Consider the following 23,645-nt stretch of genomic DNA (forward strand, 5'->3'; position numbering starts at 1 on the left):
GTATACACCAGACTTTAAAGTACTTTTAAACTGGAGCTAACCAACCGAGATGATGCAATAGATGTACATGTCTGATGACCAACGCTTGAAACTGCAAGAATAATTACAGACTTTTATTTGTGTGCTTTAAGCTGAAGGTTGGAATGGAGCATTTCCTGTATCTTTTGATATCAAATACCCTTCTAAGCAAAGTTCCCAACAATGTCTTGATGGCATGTGTAAACACAGCCTAACGAAAGCATCCATTACTGTATCTGTTAGATATTTCTATTGTGACATTAATCATTCCAGCCTCTCTATGGATGATTTCTATTGCTAAAATTGAAGCATATTTGTGTTTTGGACTTTTTTGAGACCTTCTTACAGCTGTCAGGCGCTTTGTTAGTGTTTAGGCTGAGGCTGTTTCAACAAATGAATGACCACTACTATCCTGAAATTATGATGTCATAGATACATTTATACATGTGAATACCTACATTGCTTTTGACTATTATCTTTCTTGAAACCTGGCACAATCTTCTGTAATATTAATAAACTTAGTCCATGATGAACACTAACAAATTCAAGAGAGAATTTAAAAGGGAACCTTAACATCAAAATTATGGGAAAAAAGCCTGCATGAACCATATTAGAAACAAGGAACTGCAGATGCTGGTTTACAAAAAATGACACCACGAGCTGGAGTAACTCAGCGGGTCAGGCAACATCACCGGGGAACATGGATAGGTGACAATTCGGGTCGAATCTGAAGAAGGGTCCTGAACCGACAGTCCATATTGTCCAGACTTGTTGAGTTACTCCAACACTTTTTGTCTTTTGTCCTTTTGACTCCGGGTAAAATAATTTGAGGAATGTCAGCAAAGTGCCCACTACATCAAGATGTCAAGGTTGTGCAAATTCAGGTTTAATTGCTGTGTATTTGCAGAAACTCCTGAAGTAAGGGTCTCTCTCAGAAATTGGACATTGTATCATCTTGATCTGCTTTTAATCTGCGCTTGATCTCATTAGTTTCAAAGATTAGAAAAGATTTTATGAACCAATCTCAATATTTTATCCATAGATAAACACCAAAAAAGACTTATTCTCGTTATGTAATATGAAGCCATGTGGTACATAAACTTGAAAAGAAAATACTGCCATGTCCACTGGAAGATCACAAAAAAGCAGAACTATGTGTCTTGGCTCTTTCAGTGTCAATGTAGCCACAATGGCATGAATTGTTTTCTCCTGTACTTTAAGATTGTAGATAGTATTCACGTTAATGTGTATGTCAGCATCAACGGAAGCTTAAGAGTTTGCAGAGGGAATTTTTACAAATGGAGAGGCAAATAAGGAAGATAATGGGGGTAAAGGAAGTTGTGGAAATATTCAAATATCTCATGTACTCTAGTTTCAAAAGATCAGTAACTAGTTAGTTTTTACCCCTGCGGTGTGCAGACCCATTCAGATGAAGTATTTGCAAATTCAGACATAAAAAATGGCTAATTTGGAATGGAATTAGTGGAGAGGACACTGATGGTGCTTGGGGTTTATTCTGGTTTTGATGCTTTAGTAATTAAGTGGATATACAAACCAGGAACCCTAACTTGGTTTGGTGTTAATTTGAGCTGTGTTATTTCCCTATAATTCCAAAAAGCCTAAAATTGCTGAGTGTCCAGGCTCAGAAATAACTAATCATTTGGTCAAGGTACTCATGTGGTAAGTAACTACCAGATGCAGGAGTTAAGGACAATTTCTTATTGGGTATATTTAGGGTATGTAGGTTGATGTGGTGAAAGGTGGAGCATGCAAGGAGAAAGCTGTGATAATTAGTTTGATCACCATATATACTTATTTAGAATTTGAACTTAAATTTTGATTATCAGACCTGAATCTGGAATTATGTACAGAAAAATACAGTTAAATGGAATTTGCTGTAATCTGTCTTGCTTTTATTTAGCATATATCTCATACATTACCTATATATTCCGAACACAAATGGAATCAACAGAAGAGAAAGCAAATAAGCAAATCTAAAATGTATGGAATGTTCAAACCAGGCACCTCCAAGATTTTTTTTTCTTAGACCATCCCACAGGATCAAGGATAACTTGCTCCACTCCAATGTAAGGGTATGGAGGTGGCTAATAAGGCCAATGCATGAACTGCAGACTCGTCCATAGTTGGGGCACGGGGTGCTGATGGAGAAGTGGGTGGGTCATTCTGGGGTAGTTCCCACTTTCTGCTGGGCCTTTTTGTTCTCCTGAAGCATGGCTTTGATGTTCTCAGTACTACCCTGAATGCTCCTTCTCCACTTTGAGTGAAGATGGGTCAGAGATTCCCAGCAGTCAGTCGGATGCTGCATTTCTCCAAGAAAGCTTTGAGCAATCCCGTTATCCTTTCTTCTGTCTGTCTGGGCAATCTCTTCCCATGGGAGTGGTTGGAATAGAGTGTCTGATGTTAGGCCTGCAGACGACGTGGACTGCCCAAAATAGCTGACTGGACATGACAACAATCTCAATACTGGGGATGTCAGCCTGCAAGAGGACATGACATTGGTTTGTTTACATTTCCAGTGAATTTAGAGAAAATACATTGTGATTATTTTCAGTGATACATTTCTAGCACTTTTGTCAAAGAAAAGTGCTTGAAATGTATGCTGTTGATGGTCAGAGTCTCAGATGTTTAAGAAAGGCACTTGTCCCATTCACCCACCACTTCCTACTCTACTCCAATCTTGCATGCAGTAATCGGGAAAATAATATTTTATTATTTCTCTGAAGTATTCTTATTGTCAATAGCTGTGGAATAATTACATCCTCTAATTTTGAAGAATCACTGGATTAATCCTGAGATGGTGTTTTATTTGATAGACTTTAAGTCTGCATATTTTATTTGTCTCATTAGTATCAACCTAACCTTTGCTGACAGTGTTAATATTATACAATGTGATAATTAGAAATCAGAGGTATCCCAAAGGTAAACTCTGGTCAATTCAAATTGATTTTAGCCATGAGAATACTTAAGGTTGCTGCAATACATCTGTTTTGGGAAGGAAAAATAAAGCAGTTTTCTTGTTTCTAATCACCAGTCAGTCACCTGCATTGGACAGTAGTAGCTAAGGACAAATATAATTTGCATATACATTGTTATTGGTCTTTCTGCTTGTTTTTCAGTGGTCATGTCTTTGTGCAATTTGCAAGATCCATATCATACTAAAAAAAAGATCTAGCTACTATGCTGCTCAACTCTATCCTAACCCAGAGTATTTATGTCCTTTTGGTTTTCAGTTACTGTATCTACACAATATGTGAATCTTTATTTCACCATTCTTAAATTTTAACTTATATTCAATCTTAAGGTACATTTTGATTTATGGTATTTTTGGTATAAAGCAAATAAACCATTATTTTAGTTCTGACAGTTCAAATGTATTCCAAACGCAGATAATTTAGATTTAACTACTCTTGTTTACATTGTATCATGTTTAGTGTCCTCTACTTTATTTCTGGCAATAGGTGACAGTGTGATGCAGTTAGTGCAGTCACTGTCACACAGCACCAGAGACCCGAGTTCAATTCTGACCTTTGGTGTTTGCACCATCTCCATGGGTCGCAGAAATTTCCTCTGGGTGCTACATTGTCTCCGACATACCAAAGACTGGTGGGGCGATAGGTTAATTGGCCATAAAATACATTAGCTCTAGCGCATACTGTAGGTGGGGGTCATTGATAAGAAAGTGAGATTTTTTTAAATGTAGGATTTGTCTAAATGTGTACTTGATGATTGGTGTGGATTTGGTGGGCCGAAACTCAGTTTCTGTGTTGCATATCTCTGTGTTTGGAGAAAAAAACTTCACTTACTATCTCTTAGGTTCTTGATGTGTCGAATTCTTTGAATGGAGAAAGGAGGAATTAAATTGTCCTTTACTATTGTGAAAGTGAAATGAATAAATTATTGTGCATTGTAGATTTGAAACACATGAGATTTAAAATCATTTCAAATGTATCTCACAATTATTCACAATTGATTTTGTCAGTGGTAAAATATGGTTGTAATATCATAAAGTAGCTACAATGTATCCCATACGATATCTGTTAAGGATTTGTATTGTAAACTAAAAGATCTGAAAATTTCACATAATTCATAAACAAGTGGATTTGAATGAGCCTCTCCTGGTGTATTCAGTGTACATATGTGAAATGTATATGTGCCTTGTACATATTTGCCAAGTTTCCATCTAGTTTCTTTATATAATCAAAGCTATTTCATAGAAATATGTTTATGTTGTACTGTTTAATCAGAATTTTACAGTACACACATATTAATCTTGCAAGTTAACATAACTAAATATGTGTGGTAATATTGTGATTATTTTCAGTCAGAAGCCCAGAACTTAATACATGTGTTATGTAATCACATATCGATTACCTTCCAAAAATTATTTGAGAATCTGTTGAGAACATTGAGCACTGCAATAGCCTGTATAATTTTGTGGAAGAATTCACCAGAATGTTCGGGCCTTTTCTTCAGGCTTTGTTTGTTGTTGGCTTTGCATCCTGGCAACTTTGTCTGGTTTGCAGAGTTCTTGAGTTAAATTGTGCGGGGTTGTTAGCATTCCGCTGCCACTAGTAAGTAAGTCTGAGACTTACTGTAAGGTTGGGATGTACTACGTGACGGATGTCTGTGCATCCAAGATTGTGCTTCAGTGCTGGAATTGCTGTGTAATTCAATAATGCAGATCATGTCAGAAAACCCGCATGACTACACTAACCAAATCAGGCATGTGATCTGGCCCATTCATTTGAATAGAGATTCCAAACCTAAAGTGCAATATGAGAATTGTTTCTTTCATTTTGTTTATTATTTGTTAGTGCATTAGTATGTTTTTCATTAAGTATATATTTTTAAAATCATTTCAGTAGTATTTAAATATCTCTGAATATTACAGACATTTAAAAACTGCAAAAATCCTTTTTAGTTTTGACACAAAATGAAGCTCTTTCCTGACTTTCCTTTTAGTCAAATGGTATTCGACCTTAATGGTGGACAGAGCATTATCAGTAAGTTGCCTGAGCCTGCTATCACTGCGGACCCATTATCACGCTCCAAACTTTTTCCCAGCTATAGCCATTCAACTCATTCAATTTTCCTTATCCACCCCAGGTAAGTGCAGGTTGGCAGATGCCTCAGGTAGGAGTAAACTTGGACACCAGGCAGAATCCAGTTTAGTTTGACACAACGGTTTGTTCTTTATGAGGAAACAAATGTTAAGACCTGGTTTCTCATCAATAAATACGTCAGAATGTCCTTTTTTGATGGCATCAACTTGAGATTCATGTAACAGGAGTATAGTTTTAAATATTGTCCAGGGACTACATGGTAGGCCTGCCTTTGGTTTACAATGAGGTGAGCCTCGTACAATCTAGATCTGGAAGAAATACATAGAGGGTAGTATAGCTTGGCCATCGGGAAGTTGACAGCTTGTGTCAAATGTTATTTCTACACTTCAACTAATTTTACTCACTACAGAAGTCAATGGAGAGTAATACTGTTAAATCATCAAAGAAACTGATCAGTCCTGTGGGTTTCATCAATTTACATTAAAATTATCTTTGATATATACTCATCGATGGTAAGATTTTGCTCATATTTCAGTAAAGAAAGCCTTGCAGTGTTCCAAATCGAGAATCTAAGAAAACAGTTTAAAGGAGCTTGCTTTTATGTTTCAGGTTTTGAGTCCAACATACAAGCAACGGAACGAGGATTTCAGAAAACTCTTTAAGCAGCTGCCAGACACAGAACGACTCATTGTTGGTAAAGCATAAGCATCCACTTGTATCAACTATGCCGCTTTTCACAAGCATGCTTTAGAAAAAGACTGGCCACATTTATCATTATTTGCACAGTAAATAAGATGCATTTTGATGACTAAAGTATTGAATTATTGTCTCTTCAGAAGATAAACAAGTTCAAAGCTTCAGCGATACTGCAGTTTTGCTGTGACTATTTTGTATTTGTGATTTGGTCTATAATTCCTACTGAAATGTAATCAAAGTTTGTTTGCAGGGGTTTGTGGAATATTGTACATTTTGAAGTTCTGTTGAAATTAATGTTATGAATTTCATGCAGTAACAATCATGCAATAACTAACTAAATGTTAGTGGGTAATTACATAGCTAAAGGGACAACAAACCTATACAAATGTCACACTTGTCAATGATGGCAGAATCAACAATAGAGTCATACTGCATGGAAACAGGCCCTTCGACCCAACTTGTCCATGCCAACCAGCTTTTATAACTCGGCTAGTTCCATTTGCCTGCATTTGGCCCATTTCCCTCTTTGCTATCTTTCCCTAGACCTTTCCTATCCATGTACCTATCTAAATATCTCTTAATCTTTGCCATTGCCATTTGCCATTGCCCTACATCTTTCTCTGACAGCTCTGACGCCCTACCCTCTGTGTGAAAAACTTGCCCCTCAGGTTCCCTTCAAATATTTTCCTCGCACTTTATACCCATGTCCTCATGCCTTAGACTCCCCTCCCCTGGGGAGAAGACTGTTCACCTGCAGTGAAGATAAGCAAAATTTCTTCACAATGAATCTACTTTTTTAATGCTCAGCTGTGTCAAGCCTCCATTTTAGCCCTGCTCTGGATAAGAGCTAAGGAATTTAATTCCCCTTTGGAGGGCTGTCATAGTCCCAGGGTGGTGCAGCAGTCAATTCCTCAGAGCAGTGTGTTTTTTTAGATTACAGGCTTATAATCTATTCCTGTCTGCTTATTATTTTCCATGTAATGTAGACAATGTTATTCATCTCCCAGCACGTTGTTCCCCAGTAACACTGTAATCCACAGACAGTACCTTCCAAGCCCATGGCCTCTTACCACTAATAAATGCTAGGAAACCAGTTGCATAGGAACATCACCATCTCTGAGTTCACCCAAGTCACAAACAATCCTTTCTTCACAACAACAATGAACTGGTTCTCTCTCCAATTGTTCTCTGGCTATAACTCATCACATACATTGGAGCAAGACATCTCATGAATAAAGTAATAACAAATCAATCAAGTTAATATAATGGAAGTGTATAATCTTATTGGTGTTGATTCTGTAGTCTCAATGCACACTGGAACCAGAATCGGTCAGAACTGACACGAGGTTTAAGTGGATTGACACTCAGTGGGGAATGGAGTTTTGTGCCCCTTTAAACCGGAGTCCATTTGTATCTAATTTACCTAACTGAGTTCAGTGGAATAGAATTTACCTACTAATTAGCAAGGAGACCAGGGTCACGGTCCCGACAATATCCACATTTACCCAAATTGAATACTCAGGGCTGACATCACTGGGACTTTGTGCCCTGGGCTGGGTGATAAAGACTCACAAGGAAAGAAACTGCACCCCAAGCACCTGCCTGACATTCCCCCAGCATAATGCGGAAGATTACCAACAAACCTGCATTCAATTGGACTTCATGTGGAATCACATTAGAAACTCAACAAATGCTGATATTTTCAGTGATTTTAAGCTGATTGTTTAGTTTCTGAATTGCTAACTCTAGTTAGCTCTGCTTCCTTAGAAGGCTTAGACAGTTTAGCAAGTCCCTAAACACTCTCACCAACCTCTACAAATGCGCCATAGAAAGCATTTTATCGGGATGCATTACAGCATGGTTTGGGAAAAGCTCCTTCCAAAACCGCAAGAAAGTGCAGAGTATTGTGGATGCAGCCCAGACCATCACACAAACCAACCTCCCTCCCATTGACTCCATTTACACTTCACGCTGCCTTGGCAAGGTCCACTGCATAATCAAGGATGTCTCGCCCTCTTCTCCCCTCTCCTATCAGGCAAGAGGTAATTGTGAAAACGCACACCTCCATATTCACGAACAGTTTCTGCCCAGTTGTAATCGGGCAACTGAACCATCCCATCAAAAGGTAGAGAGCAGTCCTGAGCTACGATCTACCTCATTGGAAACTCTCGGACTATCTTTAATCGGACTTTACTGGACTTTACCTTGAACTAAACATTATTCCCTTTACCATATATCTGTACACTGTGGATTGCTCAACTGTAATCATGTATAGTCTTTCCACTGAATGGTTAGCACACAACAAAAGCTTTTCACTGTATTTCGGTACATGTGACAATAAACTAAACTAAAGCTAGGCTTTAATTTTATTTCTATTGGAAGACTAAAATTTCAAAGCATAATTCAGATCGTTATTTGGCAGTTTCAAAATTACTACCTCAAAAGTTAGTTGTTTTTAAAGCTGATCTTGTTACACTGTGCAAGGCAGATAACTAGACAGTAGAGGTGCTGCCTCACAGCACCAGAGACCCAGGTTCGATCCAAACCTTAGGTGGAGTTTGCACATTCTCCCTGTGAACATGGGAGTTTCCTTCGGGTGTTCTAGTTTCCTCTCACATCCCAATGTAGATATGTAGATTTGTATGTTAATTGGCCTCTAAAATTATCCATAATGTGTAGGAAGTGGATGAAAAAGTAGGATACATAAAACGAGTGTGAATGCGTGATTGATGGCCAGTGTGAACTGATGGGCCTGTTTCCATACAATATCTCTAAACTAAACTAAGCTAAGATTTAATGTGTCCACTGATAAAGTACACATGATTAGTAACAAACAAAATTAGCTTTTGAATTCCTAAAATATAAATACAAGCTGGCTTTTTGTTTGTATCCAGGGTAGTTTTTACAGTACATCGGTCGGATCAGTTTTAATGTAGGTTCATTCATTTCATCTGTGCAACTGTCTTATGTAAATGAATTGAGTCAGCCGTGCTGACTAACTTTAAAAGTGGGATACTGCTGTCCTTTAGACTATATATTGCTTTAGCTCTTGGGTTTCAGTGAGTAATTTTATGAATATTTGTAATGACTCATGTTGTTTCTATTATGACCTGACATTTTCCAGATTACTCATGTGCCCTCCAGAGAGACATCCTCCTTCAGGGGCGGCTCTACCTCTCAGAAAACTGGATCTGTTTCTACAGCAACATTTTCAGATGGGAAACACTGGTAACTCTTACTTCATTTTATATTGAGCGTCATGAGCAAACAAAAAAATATAACGGTTGTGATTCACAAAGACTAGCAACTCCATTGTGTCAGTGGGCAGCGTTATAAATTGGTTGGTCTTGGGGTGGCCAGGTGGACAGATTGTCATCTGTATGATATTATAAATTTAGTTGTGTAATATTTTTTCCCAAATATTTGTAATTCATTTAGTTAGTAACTAAGGGTGACATGGCGGCATAGTGGTAGAACTACTACCTTACAGCGCCAGAGACTCGGGTTCCATCCTGACTATGGGTGCCTGTCTGTACGGAGTTTGTATGTTCTCCCCGTGACCTGCATGGGTTTTCTCCGAGATCTTTGGTTTCCTCCCATACTTCAAAGACCAGGTTTATAAGTTAATTGGCTTGGTATAAATGTAAATTGTACCTCGTGTATGTAGGATGGTGATGGTACATTGATACATTTAATACTGTTCATTTTATTACTCACTCCATTAAAAGCAACGTTTGGTTATTCGGGCTCCATAAGTGCTTTGAATTTATATAATCGTGAATACCCCACATTTTTTATACTGATGCAATATGTCCTAGATTAATGCCCATTTATTCCCTTCCATTGCATTCAAGAGGATATAATTTTTATTAATGACCAATCAAACTACAAATGCAGGAAATCTGAAATAAACAGAAAATGTGGGAAGTATTGAGCTGGTCAGGCACCATCTGTGGGAAGAGAAACAATTCCAACATTTCAGATCAAATAACCTTCATCAGAATTGATCTTCTAAGTACTTTCAGCATATTATTATTATTATCAGAAGTCAGTCATTTTCATTTAGATTTTAAATGGTTCATTTAATTGCACATGTGGATTGTATCATAATTAGAGAGCCACCTGTGGTTGAGTATATGAATTGGAAAATGGCTGATTGACTATTGGTCTGTGGTTTTGTATATAGATCTAGATGACTTCAAGTAATCCACTGCAGCAGAGGTGACTGAAGTTCTTTTGTTGGGGGACGGAGAACATAAATTTACTTTCCAGTTTATTTCTTTTCATAAGACATAATCCCATTAATTACATATCGTTAGAGTGCATGTCTGCTTTTATTCCAGCAGTTTGCCTAATGTTGTATATGAAATGACAAATGCTTGTTTAAGATAAGCAAATTTCCCCGAGCTTAAAAGAAACGCAAATGTACGTCCATAAATTGGATACTTTTATTATTCAGTTACAGGATGCGAAAAATGCTGGTAAAGCCAGCAGTTGTTGTCATTCATAATTGTTCCTGACTGCAGGCAGTTAATAGTCAACCACATTGGCAAGTCTGGAGTCACACACAGGCCAGACCAGGTAAGGATGGTGGACCTCCTTCACCAAACAGCATTAGTGAACCACGTGTGGTTTTATAACAGTACAGAAGTTTCATAATTGCTGCTTGCATATTGTTATTTTAATTATTTGGATTTAAATTCTCCAGCTGTCATGGTGGAACTTGAATAAATATCTGGGTCAATGGTTCACACAATTCTGGTTGACAGTCCAGTAACTTAGTCCCTATGCTGCCACGTCCTGTAAACTCTGGCAATCGTTTTATGGTTGTTTTCTTTGTTTGGTTTAGCTCACTGTGCGCCTCAAGGATGTTTGTTCAATGACAAAAGAGAAAACAGCCCGACTCATTCCTAATGCTGTCCAAGTATGCACTGACACTGAAAAGGTACATATAAACACAGATTTGTACATTAATACTTGTAGAATAACTCAGCCAAGGAATAAGGTTGAAAATAATGTTCTGTCAAATGCAATAAACTGATATTGTTGGAAAGCCAATAGCGTGAGTTTGCTTGTACTTGGAATCATGCACTTAGCATGTATTGTTGTTTTAGCAATGCTAAGTGGTCTGAGCATTAGTTGTTTTTGGACATTTGCAAGACCAGATTTTTCTACCAACCTGGTCAACAATAAAGGTTCATGGCGAGAACCTGGAAACTGTTGACCTTTTCCCATGTCTCAGAGGCTACCTTTTGGTAAAGGCAGACAAAGATGATGAAATTGACCACCACCTGCAATGCACCAACAAAGTCTTTGTCAATCGAGTAAAATAATATTTAAAGATGAGAACCTTTGACCTGGCACAAAACTGCACCAGTTATAATGCCCCCCTATACGGTCCTGAGACCTGCATTACCTAATGTAGGCACTGGAATATAACACCAATGCTGTCACTGCAAGATCTTCTATACTCACTGGAAGGATGTGTCCTCTTCCAAGCCAACCTGCCGAGCATTTGAAGCCCTTGTTATCCTCATTTGGCTATTTTATGTAAGCCATAACACCAGAATGTCCAAAACCAGATTCCCAAAATGGGCTCTGAGCTGTGTGTTGGAAGGAAATTACTGGGAGCCCAGAGACAAAGATTCAAGGATGTACTCAAAACGTCCACACTGTCTCTGTGGAACCTCTGGCCAATGACCAGTAAATGGAAAAAAATGCATGATGGATTGAATTGAGAATTCTGGGCCATGCATTTGGAGCACACATAAATCCCCGGTAACCAAGGCACCTTGCCACAAACTGGTTCAAAGCATTTCATGTTTTCCTTAATATAAAGTCAGTGACAGCTTAACCAGTGTTAGCTTGGAGTCCCGGAAAGTGGTGGTTTCACGTGGTGGAGATGTTCATTGAGTCCACGTACATTGATATTTTTAAATATTTGTGAATATTTAAAATTGTAGCGCCCCCCCAGAGCCGGGATTTGACATTATAACCCTATGGTGGCTAAAATTTATGACATTGTTTGGAATTGTGCAGAAGTGAAATGATTGCACCAACTGATTTTCTACAGAGAATAATTAAACTGACTTGACATTGGATTTCTTGAACGTTTATTTACTGTTTTGTGGAACTAATTGTTTATATTCATGTTGTTTTCAGCACTTTTTTACTTCTTTTGGAGCCCGGGACAGAACCTTCATGATGATGTTCAGACTCTGGCAGAATGCACTGCTTGATAAGGTAATCATCAATTGAAAATTGAGCTATATATTGAAGTATTTCAACATGCTAGGATATGAAGATAATATCCCATAGCATGTAACTAGAAACTTTACAGTGAATCAGATATCCTTTCCTGCTACATCACCTCAAAAAGGTCAGTGATCAGGTGTGATGCTTTCAAGGGAAAAGAACAGAAGTTATTTGGCCAATTACAAGGAAATCTAGTTTTCACTTGGAGGAACATTTTAAAGAATTTTCCATTTATCTTCACAACCTCAGGAAAACGCAGCTGCCAATTGTAATGAAATTAACCAAAAAATAATATAAACATTCAGGCACGTGTGTTTCTACCACACAACTTGGATATTAAGCGATTCATGAATTGGGAAACACTATTTGTGTTAGGCAGGCCGAATCAGTCACAAGATGATTTCGATCAGGAATTAGAGGACTACTTAAAAGTTAATTTGGATGTTAACAATCAGAAAAATTGCTGTCTTGGAATTAAAAGTAAATTTTGAAAGATATAACTCTTCACACGTAACCCCTCCGCAATAATCGGACACCATTGTCTTTTCAGAACACAGCTGCAAGTTTCACTCGTGAGGGGGCCACATTTAGCATGTTACATTGCTTAATAGACTATCGTTGTACAAGTATCAATAGAAGTGATTGCTTATACAGTATTGCAAAAGATTGCTTGTTACTTTCATGGTTACCCTTGGTAGCAGCTGTAATCATAAGAGATTTTAATATTTTTAGTTTGCAGTCGTAAAAATACATTTTTACCTATTTGAAAAAGATATAGTTTTGAAATTCCTGCAGGAAAAGTAACTTTGTTGTTGTAGGCCTGAAACTCTCTGGTCCCCAGCCCTCCTTTTCCCAGTGGCACAATTGTTTTAAACATGCCTTTTTATAACGTGAGATTGCTTAGGAACATCCCTATCATGTTATTGCAGAACTACCTGTAATTGAGACAGATGTCTCATGTGAAAGCAGACTAAAGAGGACATTTCCGTTCCCATTTGCAAATTTGCGTGGTATGTTTTAGTCGTGCTCACTTGATGAAATACCCGTTGTGAGGAGATGGCCAGATCAATTATGGCATTCTGTCTGCAATGGTCCTGCAGTTTCTTCAAATGGAGGTAGTAATTGCAGTGTGTTGGGTTTTCATTGCATAACTAGACTCAGAAAAAGAAAATTACTGAAATTATCTATCACGCCACTTCCGGCAGTTTTTCTTTTAACATTACGTCGATATTTGAAATTATTTTTAACCTCCACTTCTTTTTGAGACATGGCCAGTGTAAGCTTGTTTTCCCTGTGCAGCAACCAATACATCAACATATTGAATACTTTGGTGAATATTCAGTAAAGCTAAATGCCACATTATTTATACTACTACGTTATTTATCAGAAGGATTACAAGAAGCATTAGCAGATGTTATTAGAGAAATATACCTTGATTATTAACATGCTGTGTATGTACCTAACACATTTCAATAGATATGATAAATTGAGATAGTCATTTAAAAATTCTATCAGATAGTTATCAGAAAAATGCTAGCTATTGCTGTAAATTCAGTTATGTTTTATGTATAATGATTTTACATTCATTTTATAATGAAACTAAAATTATGGATTTAATCCCTTGATTGCAGCCTCTTTGTCCCAAAGAGCTGTGGCACTTTGTTCATCAGTGTTATGGAAATGAACTTGGTCTGACCAGTGACGATGAAGATTATGTTCCCCCAGATGATGACTTCAACACAATGGGGTAAGGAAACATTTTCTTTCCTTTGAACAAATATTTTCCCTTGTACTAATTTACCATGACATAAAATCAAGAGACCTGGTAGAACCATGCAGGAGTGGAGACTATTGAATATATCACACTGTGTACTAAGTGATAATTATTATACTAAGTAATAATCATCCCTTAAAGCTATGCCCTCTCGTATTTGGAATTTCCATCCTGGGAATAAGGTTCTGTCTATGTACCCTATCTATGCCTCTCATAATGTTATATGCTTCTTTTAGGTCACCTCGCAACCTCCAGCGTTCCAGAGAAAACAATCCAAATCTGTCCCAAATTCCTCTGGTCACAGACCTCCAACTGAAAATTGTCTTTCCACCACAATCCCCTGTCTTCTATCAGTAGGCCAGTTCTGAATCCATATGACTGTCACTGTTAATCCTGCACATCTTAATTTTCTGGATCAGCGTACCAGGGAGGAATTTAATAAATGCCTTACCAAAACCTTGGCGACAATATCCACCGCCTATGCTCTTAGATCACCTTCGTCACTTCAAGACATTCGATTATCAGTAAGACACGTTTCAAGAAACCATCTTGAATACACCTCATCAATTCTGCCCTGTCTAAGTCTGTGGCACTGAGCAAGTCCCAGTCAATAGTGGGGATGTTAAAGACAGTTACGAGACAGTAACAGAAAATAAAGTTTGTCTTAGCTCTAGTTCAATATATATGTGTATTTTGCTGTTGTATGAAATGTTGTATATTTTGTATCTGACAGGTTTTGCGAGGAGATCCCAGTGGAAGAAGTAGAGGTCAATGATAACTCATCTAAAAGCAGCATAGAAGTAAAGACGGATGCCAGTCCTCAGATGCACAAGAAATCAGTCACAAACAGCACACTAACCTCGACAGGGAGCAATGAAGCTCCTGCCTCAGTATGTGATGTTTTTAATTCACCACCAGAAAATCAGTTCAATAACATCAAGTAGTAACATTGCAAATCAGAGAAAGAAAAAACTTTCTACAGAGCATTTAAAATTGTAAAATCAATGTTAAATTACGAAAAACATATTTCAAGTACCAGAATTGGAGGATAAGTAATTTAAAAATAATCCATTCACTTCCTGTATATTTAAGTTTAATGTAACAAACTCCAGTGACTCACTTGATGCAAACTAAACATGAAAAACAACACAAAACTAGAAGAATGTGATAAATATTGGTTTTATTTTGTCTATCAGAACACCAGCATGCATGGAATCCCAAACCGTCCCACTAAATGCACCCTTTATGCCTCACTCTTCCAAAAGTTCAAGCTCTCAAGACCTGCCCATCATCAAAATAATTAAGTTTGCCTTAAATGCATTACTTACCTTACATTGGACATGTCAGACTAAAACAAATCTGATAATTGATAATAGAAAACAATTACCCTCCAGGGTACTTTCAGGTACACCTTCAAAACCTGCAGAGGAGGGTGCTCAATATTAATCAAAATTCAAGCTTTTATTTCTGGATTACGTTGTTAAACAATCACAGCCAGGTTGGTAGAATAGACACTACAATCAGTTCAATTAGTCCAAGCTGAGGAAAATCAACAGATTTCTTCTATTGAAGATACTCACAAAATGCTGGAATAACTCAGCAGGTCAAGCAGCATTGCTGGAGAAAAGGAATGGGTGACGTTTCGGGTTGAGAACCTCTGAGTTACTCCAGCATTTTGTGTCTATCTTTGGTGTAAAGCAGCATCTGCATTTCCTTTCTACACAGATTTCTTCTACTAATGGATATTTAAAGATTCTTGCAGGAAACAGTATCTTTATAGATTCCAGATAATACAGGATCAAACTCATCTGAGATGTTCCTCTGTTTAACCAGTCATCAGCAAATATTTTCTTGGTTTGCCACATCTGAAGAACCAGAAAATACTCCTGCAATTGTACTTTGAATGTTCTTCATTTTTTAAAGAAGACGAGGGAAATTTATAAAAAAAACTATTACATCAGCTTTGCTCAAACATCTATTTTTATTTTGAATTTTAAAATGCCTAAATTGCAAGTTAATTAGGTTGTGATTGTGTAATTGGATCAGTAATCAGATGTATAAAATAAAACTAACGGACTTCTCTTGAAGATAGATATCAGTTGTAAAAGCTGAGGCAAATTAAATTTGTAATATATCAAACTGATCATCTGCTACCTCAATATGATAATAACGATTATGCCTCATTTAGGATAATAACAAATGGAACCATCTAGTAATTTGTTAAAATTTCCCAAGATTTTAGAACATTGAATTCCTTTGATTTTTGTTGTTGCAGTTTGATGGTATTACAGCAGAAGATGAAGTTGATTGTCAGCTAGAAGGTGAAATCGCAGCTCTTCAGGTCATTGGCAAGAATGAAATCAATTTGTCTGTAAACTCTCCATCTCTGGACTTCAATGATAATGAGGACATTCCAACAGAGCTGAGTGACTCCTCAGAAACACATGACGAGGGTATGTCATTACACCTGTGAATCTACTATTAGTTTCAGCATGATCCGATGCTTTACCATCATGTCTGAGCCAAATTATGGATTGGGGTAGTATATAATTAGAATGAGATTTCAACCATTGGTAAATATGATACAGGCCAATTAAACTAAACATGTCATACTGATCGACTATCATGCTGAAAATGTGAACTTTGCGGGAGTTATTTTAAATTAGCCAAGGCATGTTTTGCATAATTTTATTCAGCTTGATCTGCTTTGAAAACTGCATGGGAGCTAAGCCCTCTCACCATAAGATGGAAAAGAGCAGTCAGACCTTTCAAAATACATGGAATTTTGCATGTAAAATAGAGTACAGCAAGCACCCTTGTTTATTTTGATTATCTAGAAATATGCACATAAATAAAATTTAGAATACTTGTCCCACCAGACTTTAACAAAATGAATCTCAATTATGAATACAAAGTATAGTTGATGTGATGAAAACTGGAGTAAACCTAGCACTCATTACAAGATTTTGTCCTGTTTTCACGTTCATTTTTCCTGTCTCCATTCATTTCAGTGGGACTAACTACAGCTGATTTTAAAAAACTGAAGACAGGTACGGAACCATTAAAGATAAACAATATTTTGAGAATTTAAGATTATTTAATACATCCTTTTGTGTCGTAAATATTTGAAAGGTTTAATATCTATTAGGGGAATTCAACCCAATTTAAAATATATGGTCAAATTTAATTGCTTATTTAGAAATGCAAATTCTACTGATAAAATCCCCAAATTTGTTATTCATGTTCAGGACCGGAACCTCAGAATTTATAGCTTATCTTTTGAATCAATGCATAAGCTGTCTTGTTTGTCTATGGTATAACATGGCAGATATCTCTCACTATGGTTTGTTTTGTTTATCCCTTCATTCCCCAAGTTAAATATACGCCCCAAGCTCCTCATGTGGAATTATTCACTTGCATCCTAAGCTTTCCACAGACAGAGCTTCCTCTGACTCTTCCCCTGACTTTTCCCCTACTGACTTTCTTTCCCTACTGATTAATTGTTTAGCAAGTTTATTTCAGCTTGATTCTCAACTCCAGCAAAAAGAAATGTTATGTTGGGATTTTCTTTTTATTTCAAATTAATGGACTGGACAGGAGCCTTCACGATCCTTGTGGAAAGTCATGCATAGAATAATATACAAAATGAAGGATTGTGTTGGCGAATAGACATTTTGCAATTTTAATTTTAAATGGGGTTGAAATTCCCTTCTAAATAAACTGAACATTTTACTGCATGTAAGCAACGCTATTAGAAGTTACTATATTTGTAAGACTGTTTTACTTTTACAATTCCCTATGTTTACAAGTGACTTGCAGGATGTTATAAATAAAATAGAAATTGGGCACAACCTTGCCACTGCAATTTTATTTTTATTTTAAACCCGTTTTTTGACCTGCATGGTTGTTTCTGATTTAAACTGAGCCCCAAAGTTGACACATGATGTGGATCATTTATTGATAATCAATATGAATAAAAACATTAGTGTTTTGTTTTAAAATAGCTACTTTAAATTATCATACAAGAGTAGATTTTCACAAATATTCAAACTCTAAATGTGATGTTGACCAGAAATTGGTGCAGGTGGATTATTACTAGACAGCACAGAATTCAAAACAAATCATCTTATTACTTCTGAACTGTAAGATTAAATCTAAGCTGGAAAAGACTGTGTTAATTGTTTGGGATATCAACACTGATAACTATAATTAACTCTACCAGGTAAAGATGTGGCCAGTTACTTTAATTGCTCATTTTCCCAAGAGAATAACTTAATAAGTGGATGTTCCCTAACCTACAACCTCTACCACTAAGAAGGAAAAGGGCAAGGTGAGAGGGGAAAGATTTATTTGGAACCTGAGGAACAACTTTTTCACACAGATGTATATAGAATGTATGTATATAGAATGGGCTGCCAGATGAAGTGGTTGAGGAGGGTACAATAATACCATTCAAAAAGATTATGTTTAGGAAAGGTTGGAAGGATATGTGTCAAATATGAACAGATGTGACCATCTTGGGTGGCCACTTGCTGGGCTTGGACTAGTTTGGCCAAATGGCCTGTTTTCATGCTGTGTGACTCTATGGCAGCACCACCATCTATAGGTTGCCCACAAATCATCCTGACTTGGGCATTGTCACCATTACTCTGATGTCACTGATCTAAAGTCTAGACCTAACTTTCCAGAAGTGCTGGGTGAATCTTCACCAGAAGAACTGAGGTGGTTCAGGAGTATCAGTGGGGACTGGCAATAAATGGACTGTGTTCAGAACCATGAATAAGAAATCACCGGGAATACGCCAAGATAACATGCAGCTGGTTAGATTGAATTATTGTAGACCTCGCCATCTGAAGCTTTCTCTCATAGGTCCACAATTATTAAACTATTGTACCTGTATATTAGGATATAAGACCAAATAAAAAAAAATTAAAACATATATATATAGGCAACTATCTATCATTTATGTTCTCTAGTGCAAAGTCAACTTAAGTCTCATCTTATTTTTAACTCCCTGCCTCATTCCAGGTGAAGTACAAGCATTCTATGAAGACCTCAATGGCCGACAATACATTAATGAGGTCTTTCATGTCAATGTGGACAAACTATATGATTTGCTCTTTACGGACTCTCAGTTTCTACGAGATTTCTTTGAGCAACGGCGGTTCACTGGTACAGTAACTTTAATTCAACCTGGTACAATTATATGTAGAGTATTCTGAATATCCAAATAATAGTACTCTTATGTTTGATGAAGAAGAGATGGAAACGCTTTTCTTTCACACCTTGATATCACCATGGAGAATGAAAATGAATTACACGTCATTTTTTAATATTCTGAAAACATTTACATTAGAAAATGGTCCAGATTATTGTTTCAAAGTTAGTCTGATATTATAAACAGATCTGTGTCATTTGCTCATGATAACTTGAAGGACTTGGAATGCTTGGGATAGTAGCTTCTTACCAATTAATACACAATGTTTTATTTTGATGTTGTCATCCATTCCATTCTTCTATATGGGGCTTTGAATTTATGGTATTTATAATTAAATTATATGCATTATCGCAATTGGAGAAATACAGAAATAGAGTTGATTGGAACATATGATTTTTCCTGCACTGAAGGGAGAGAAATCAGAAGCTGCAAAATTGAAGCACATAAGTCAAGTGTAGTTGCATTGTAATGCGTTTACATCCATCCAATGGTTAATGGGAGAAAATAATTAAATATGAAAGAATAATTCAAAACTGGCATTTAAAAATGGACAAAAGGAAGTAATAAGTTTTAGACAAGAATTAAAAATAGTGTTTTTTTTGGAGCAAACAAAAATAATGTATCCACATTTTTTAATTTAAGATGTAAACCAAAACTTTCTTTATCAAAAATTCACTGTTTTACTTTTATGGCAGAAATGCATATTTCCTAACTCTTCATGGTGAAATGTCCTACATTATTCACAATGAGCGTTACTGCTGTATACCTGCATTCTGGATGAGAAATGTAGAAAAATTAATAACTGATAAAGCTGTCTCATTTCTCCTCAGATATGGTTAGTCATCCCTGGAAGACAGAAGTTAATGGCAATCAGACTCGAGTGATGTTATATACTATTGCTCTCTCAAATCCACTTGCGCCAAAAACTGCCACAGTCACAGAGACCCAGGTAAGACTTCCCATTGAGGTCATGTAATTAAATATATGCAGGATTCAAGGATAGGGATCAATGAATGGAGGAAGCACATCATGAAGAGCACAAATAACTATTTATTAAAGTAAACACAAGTAAAACGCAGAAAAACTATCAACTATCAATAAAGTAACAATACAAAATAACAGGTCTCACGCCCCTCTGCATATTCGAGTCCCCTGTCTGCACTGGCTGGCACTGGCTGGCACTGGCTGGCACTGGCACATACCACGGTCCAAGCTCTTCCTCTCTCGCTCTTTTTGGTGAAGCTCTTTTCTCTCTCCGAAGATGAAGCGAATGCTCTCATGGTAGAAGCATGTATTTATATAATCTCAAGAGCAACAGGTGATTATGTGTCAAACTAGCTATCCTCCTTGGTAACATAATGGCATGAGTTAAGTGTCCTATTAGACACCAGGCTAGTCTTGGATGTCTCTGGGAAAGCAAAGCTTATCTCAGCGACCTCGCAGGTGTCCTCACGATCTACTGGTCCCTTTGAATTAGCCCAAGCATTCTTCGAAAATATCTACTTGTTTTCCGAAGCTGGGTTGGAAATGTGGTGCTGCTAATTTCGCTGACAACTCCATTTTTGCTCACATAGTCTGTTTAACCCGACATTACAGGTCAGCTCTAAATGTAGTCTTGCTCACAATTTTAAAATTTAACCTTTGATTCCTGGACATCTCAATACCTCTTCTCCGTTTGTATTTGCACCAAGATCTTCCAATTTCATGATATTGCAGATAGCTATCGATGTTAAATTATAATAAATGCCTTTAAGCACTGAAACATGCTGTACATACTCCACAAACCCCAAAGCGTGGCTAGTTTGGAACTTGTAATTTCAGGTTTCATTCACTCAATAATTATTGCTTTGGTGACATTTTTTATGGAGGAATAACCTTGGAATAAGCTTACGATTGGCAATGTATATCATTTGACAATCATTCTATTATGATTAGTGTGATTTATAACCTTTGAATGTTATTGTTGTTACAGACATTGTACAAAGCCAGCCAGGAGAGTGAATGTTATGTGATTGATGCAGAAGTGATTACACATGATGTTCCGTATCATGATTATTTCTACACTATCAACAGATATAGCCTTACACGGGTCGCAAAAAACAAAAGCAGGCTGAGGTAAGGAGGGTTTTTATTAATGTAGTATTTTTACAGAAAAATATTGACATTCAGTGGCAACTTTTAAATCTGGCAAGTGTTACAAATACATGAGGTTGCGGTATTCATAGCTTTATTTTTGCCCACAAGAAGAATGAGAGGGGATCTTATCGAAATATATAAGATTATTAAGGGGTTGGACACGTTAGAGGCAGGAAACATGTTCCCAATGTTGGGGGAGTCCAGAACCAGGGGCCACAGTTCAAGAATAAGGGGTCAGTAAGTCATGATGCGACTTAATAGGACTTTAGGTTAGGCCGCATTTGGATAATTGTATGCAATTCTGGTTGCCTCATTACAGGAAGGATATGGAAGCTTTGGGAAGAGCGCATGGAAGGTTTACCAGAATGATGCCTGGATTAGGGGATATATTTAGTTACAGGAAAATGTTGGGCAGACTTTAATTGTTTGCTCTGTAATGCCAGAGGTTGCGGGGAGATCTGATAGAAATATATAAAATTATGAGAGGTATCGATAGGGTAGACAGTCAAAAACTTCTTTCGCAGGATGAAAACATCAAATTCTAGAGGGAATAGCTTTAAAGTGAGAGGGGCAGAGTTTAAATGAGATCTGCGAGGCAAGTTTTTTTACACAGAGGTTAGTGAATGCCTAGAATGCACTGCTGGGGGTGGGTGGTTGAGGCAGAGACTATAGAGGCATTTAAGAGACGTTTCAATAGGCATATTGATATGCAGGGAATGGAGGGATATGGATTATGTGCAGGTAGATAAGAGATAGTCTTAGCATCATGGTCAGCACAGACACGGGCCAAAGGACCTGTTCTTGTGCTGTACTGCTCAATGTTCTATTCTTCCAATATTTGGTAATATGAGAAGTTTAAACTCCGAATATGAACTTGTTTCATTTTATTTATCCTCCTATAAATATTGTAAATCTTCAGATAGTCTTCAAAACTTTGGAGAGTATTGACAAAACACTATCACACAAAAAATAGAAAAACGCTTAAAATAACTACTGATAATTAACTGAACCAATAATACAGAAAGAATCAGTATTTCCTAAATGTTCTGACACAGGAGATAGTAAAGATGTGAATCTTTACTAATATTCTTATTAATCCCTGATCTGAAAAGTATCCCTCAACAATAATCTTGAAAGATATTTTTTGCTTTTCATCATATGTAAAATTACTACTGTTTATTCACAAAAAAATATAATGGTGGTTTGGAATTCTCCCCAGTTCTCTCGATTTCAGAACTGAGATTGATAGATTTTTTTATAAATTCAGAGTATTAATGATTACCGAAACTAAGTAAAGCACATCTGCCTTCATCCAATTAAATGGTAAAAGCAATTCCCATTCCTGAAATTCTGATACCTTCCAATGCCTGTAGATAAAACCAAAGAGACACTCTGAGATGCACACCTGATATTTAAATGTTAAAAAGAAAGACATTCAAAAATGTATCTATCAAATGCCAAAGCACAGTCATCAATTCATCATAAACCTATATGCATGGGGAGAGTTCTGCAATTTGTGTGCCTGTCTTCTGCATTATCAACACTTTCCATGAAATAGTTGTTGAACCCATTTTGTCACCAGATTACAAATTATATTTATCTTCATGGGCACTAGACAGAACAAACTTCTTGCATCTTAGCAAGGGTAAGATCCAATTCATTCACACAGATTTGGGGGAATTTAAGCAGGTAAACAATTTAATCATATTGTTGCAATGAGATTGATTTTCTAAATAAAAACATTTGTTTTTGCAAAATAATAAAACTGTAAACATATTGTGTAATGAACTAACTATAAACTTCTTGTATCTAGGATATCAACAGAACTAAAGTATAGGAAACAGCCTTGGGGGTTGGTGAAATCGTTTATTGAGAAGAATTTCTGGAGTGGTTTAGATGAATACTTCAGACATTTAGGTGAGGAACATTTAATTTTCATTTCTGATGAAAAGTAATCCCAAAAGTTTCTCTTCCAACGGATGCTGCCTGACCTGCTGAATAATTCCAGCATTTTTTGTTTTGTTTCTGATTTCCAGTGGTGTTCTGATTTTTTAATTTTCTCTCCCATTTCACTCCTATTTTATTGCTGGAATACAATTTTAGGCATTCTGCTGGACTTGGATCATCTAATTGCTGTCTTTCACTTATACTCCTTACCGTTAAGAGTTAGGTTCACCCCTGTGGCCATCATAGCCAAACTGGATCCTGTTCCGTATCTCCTAGTGTAGTTTCTTTGGAAGGATACTAACTGTTGATCAGGTGCGAGAACTTCACATAATACTTCTAAAACGAAGGTGAGCACATTAACAGCAAGCAAGATTAATATTTACCAATATTGAAAATAAACATTATCGCAACAGGAGTGAACGATTTGTGGCCGCATCAATCTTGTTAATATTATTAGTAAATTTGCGGATGACACAATTCTCGGTGGTGTACTAGACAGTGTGGAAGGTTATCTAAG

At 36.9% G+C, this 23,645-nt stretch overlaps 1 protein-coding gene across 22 annotated transcripts in view; it reads left to right on the forward strand.

Annotated features, from left to right (window-relative positions):
* The window catches only part of LOC144608748 (protein Aster-B-like), a 395,300-nt gene that overhangs the window by 351,581 nt on the left and 20,074 nt on the right, over positions 1 to 23,645 (forward strand). For all 22 annotated transcript variants that reach the window (XM_078426805.1, XM_078426806.1, XM_078426807.1 and 19 more), the window contains 12 exons: positions 5,712 to 5,796; positions 8,923 to 9,026; positions 10,648 to 10,743; positions 11,961 to 12,041; positions 13,685 to 13,800; positions 14,561 to 14,717; positions 16,103 to 16,280; positions 16,839 to 16,877; positions 18,856 to 18,999; positions 19,876 to 19,994; positions 21,018 to 21,160; positions 22,995 to 23,098. In XM_078426805.1, the coding sequence (XP_078282931.1) occupies positions 5,712 to 5,796; positions 8,923 to 9,026; positions 10,648 to 10,743; positions 11,961 to 12,041; positions 13,685 to 13,800; positions 14,561 to 14,717; positions 16,103 to 16,280; positions 16,839 to 16,877; positions 18,856 to 18,999; positions 19,876 to 19,994; positions 21,018 to 21,160; positions 22,995 to 23,098 (1,366 nt within the window). The remainder of the gene's footprint in view (positions 1 to 5,711; positions 5,797 to 8,922; positions 9,027 to 10,647; positions 10,744 to 11,960; positions 12,042 to 13,684; positions 13,801 to 14,560; positions 14,718 to 16,102; positions 16,281 to 16,838; positions 16,878 to 18,855; positions 19,000 to 19,875; positions 19,995 to 21,017; positions 21,161 to 22,994; positions 23,099 to 23,645) is intronic.

The sequence above is a fragment of the Rhinoraja longicauda genome, chromosome 32 (genome assembly GCF_053455715.1).
Source record: "Rhinoraja longicauda isolate Sanriku21f chromosome 32, sRhiLon1.1, whole genome shotgun sequence".
Lineage (NCBI taxonomy): Eukaryota > Metazoa > Chordata > Chondrichthyes > Rajiformes > Arhynchobatidae > Rhinoraja > Rhinoraja longicauda.